Source organism: Leishmania mexicana, contig 25 (genome assembly GCF_000234665.1).
Source record: "Leishmania mexicana MHOM/GT/2001/U1103 WGS CADB00000000 data, contig 25, whole genome shotgun sequence".
Taxonomy (NCBI): Eukaryota; Euglenozoa; class Kinetoplastea; order Trypanosomatida; family Trypanosomatidae; genus Leishmania; species Leishmania mexicana.
Window position 1 is genome coordinate 1 of NW_003946417.1, and position 913 is coordinate 913.

At 70.4% G+C, this 913-nt stretch overlaps 1 protein-coding gene across 1 annotated transcript; it reads right to left on the reverse strand.

Annotated features, from left to right (window-relative positions):
* Positions 1–403, reverse strand: LmxM_33_1830b_1 (uncharacterized protein; the record flags this gene model as incomplete). Its single annotated transcript, XM_003886530.2, has 1 exon — positions 1–403. A coding segment is annotated over one exon (403 nt), but the record flags the coding sequence as incomplete, so codon positions are not given.
* Between the last annotated feature and the right edge of the window lie 510 nt (positions 404–913).

Below are 913 nucleotides of genomic sequence, written 5' to 3' on the forward strand. Positions count from 1 at the left end.
CGTCACGGACCGCAGACACGCCGGAGATGCAGCTCGTGGTGCCCTTGTGCTGGGCCAGGGCACGGCGAAGACTCCCCTCCCTCACCCGCTGCGCCCTCTCGCTAGTGCTGCCCCGCTCCAGCTTCGACGCAAACACACACGGCGAGAGGCCCGCCTCCCCCAGCAGTCGCAGCCGCTCCACCCGCCAGCCGCGGCTAAGCAGGATCAGCGCGATGGCCTCGGCGTCGCGCGGGTCGTGCGGGTCGTGCGCGCGGGCCCCCACAGAGAGCTCCACCTCGTCAGCGTCCATGGGCAGCGTGCAGGTCGCACTGCGCTTCACCACGGCGTCGCCACGACGGAGCACACCGGCGTGGCCCCTCCCGCCCGCCCGCAAGGTCCTCACCCGGTGCGCCGTCTCCGACATCTTGCCGGTGAGGCGCCCGGGCGCGTGGGGGCGTTGGGGGACGCGGACGCAGCCGCACCAGAGCTACGGGCAGCAGCAGCGGCGCCGCCTGTCCCACGCACCGCGCACAGACGGATGCCGGCGATGCCGCTCAGCATTGCGCTCAGCTGAGTGTGCGAGAGCGCGTACCTTTATGTGGGCATTGTCGTGCCTGAGTGTGTGCGCGTGTGCAGTGCACGAGGCAGCGAGCGAGGAGAAGCGACGCAGGCGACCCGCACACACGTGCGTACAGGGGGAGAGAAGGGCACGTGAGGGGGGGGTGGAAACAGAAAGAGGCTGCGCTGCCCGGAGGCACGCGCGTCTGTCTGTGTGTGCATACGCATGCGCATACATATACGGGCATGCACCGGCGCACGAGAACGCACACGCGCGCGCATAGCGCAGCCCGACCATTGCCAGCAGCACAGAGCTCGGCATCCCCTCCGCCCCTCCTCTCGGAGGAAGGGAGGGTGGCGGGAGGGTGGTGGCCCT